This window comes from Chaetura pelagica, unplaced genomic scaffold (genome assembly GCF_000747805.2).
Source record: "Chaetura pelagica isolate M959 unplaced genomic scaffold, ChaPel_1.0 scaffold255, whole genome shotgun sequence".
In the NCBI taxonomy this organism is placed as follows: Eukaryota; Metazoa; Chordata; class Aves; order Apodiformes; family Apodidae; genus Chaetura; species Chaetura pelagica.
The window spans coordinates 562994-564198 of NW_009953311.1; the positions used below are offsets into that span (position 1 = coordinate 562994).

At 53.2% G+C, this 1205-nt stretch overlaps 1 protein-coding gene across 1 annotated transcript in view; it reads left to right on the forward strand.

The window, feature by feature from the left end:
- Positions 1–1205, forward strand: part of HABP4 (hyaluronan binding protein 4) — a 21008-nt gene continuing 19803 nt past the window's right edge. The window contains exon 1 of the mRNA XM_009998075.1: positions 1–103. Coding sequence (XP_009996377.1) covers positions 1–103 — 103 coding nt within the window. The remainder of the gene's footprint in view (positions 104–1205) is intronic.

Here is a 1205-nt window from a genome sequence, read left to right on the forward strand (position 1 = left end):
ATGACACTGATGACAGGACAGTGTCTTCTCAGCAAGTTTGCTGATGACACGAAGCTGGGAGTCTTGGCTAATTCTCCTGAAGGCTATGCAGCCATTCAGCAAGGTTTGGACAGGCTGGAGAGCTGGGCAAAGAGGAACATAATGAGGTTCAACAAGAGCAAGTGCAGAGTCCTGCACCTGGGAAGGAGCAACAAAATGCACCAGCACAGGCAAGGAGGTGATCTGGTAGAGAGCAGCTCCGTGGAGAAGGGCCTTGGAGCCCTGGTAGACAACAGGTTATCCACGGGACAACAATGTGCCCTTGTGGCCAAGAAGGCAAATGATATTTTGGGGTGCATTAGGAAGAATGTGTCCTGCAGACTGAGGGAGGTTCTCCTTCCCCTCTACTTGGCCCTGGTGAGACCTCACTTGGAGTATTGTGTCCAGTTCTGGGCTCCCCAGTTCAAGAGGAGCAGGGATCTACTTGAGGGAGTCCAACGGATGATGAAGGGTCTGGAACACCTGTCTTATGAGGAAAGGCTAAGAGACCTGGGGCTTTTCAGTCTAAAGAGGAGAAGATTGAGGGGGAGATCTAATTAATGTCTGCAGGGATGCCTGCATGTACAGTCTCACATTGTGGAAGCTTGGTGTTGGACCAGGGAGCTCTGTCTGCCGGTTTTGCTGAACAGAGCAGCAATCCAAGTTAAACTGTGAAACCTGTGTGTCTCGCTGTACAGCTGCATTTGTAAGCTGCTGCATTACTGCGAGTGCTTGCAGAGCTTTGCCCACTTATCCGCCCCCACAGGTTCAAGCATAAAGAGGCAATGCAGACACTGTGGGAATAGCAGGCTAGTTAATGGAAGTGTGCTGGCTACCTAAAGCAGAGTTGCCCATGGAGCTTCCAGTCCAGTATGCTGCATTTTTCACTAATCACTCATTAGTGCACGTGGGTTCTATCAGAAGGCCCGCGGTGACAGTTGTGCGATGACATCAGAATACAAGCTCAGACACACATACAATAAGACAGGATGTTTGCCAGCCTCCTGCCGTCGCTGTGTCCAAAGCATCGATGGGTGACTGACCTGTAGTGCAGGTGCGTGGCCTGTAGCCCAGGCCGTGCAGGGAGCTGTGTCCCTGCTGCACCTCCCAGCCTGAGCCACGGCCTCGGACAGGCGGCGGGCAGCCCGGGCGAGCGGCAGCGGTGCTTGAACGCGGCACTCTAGGTA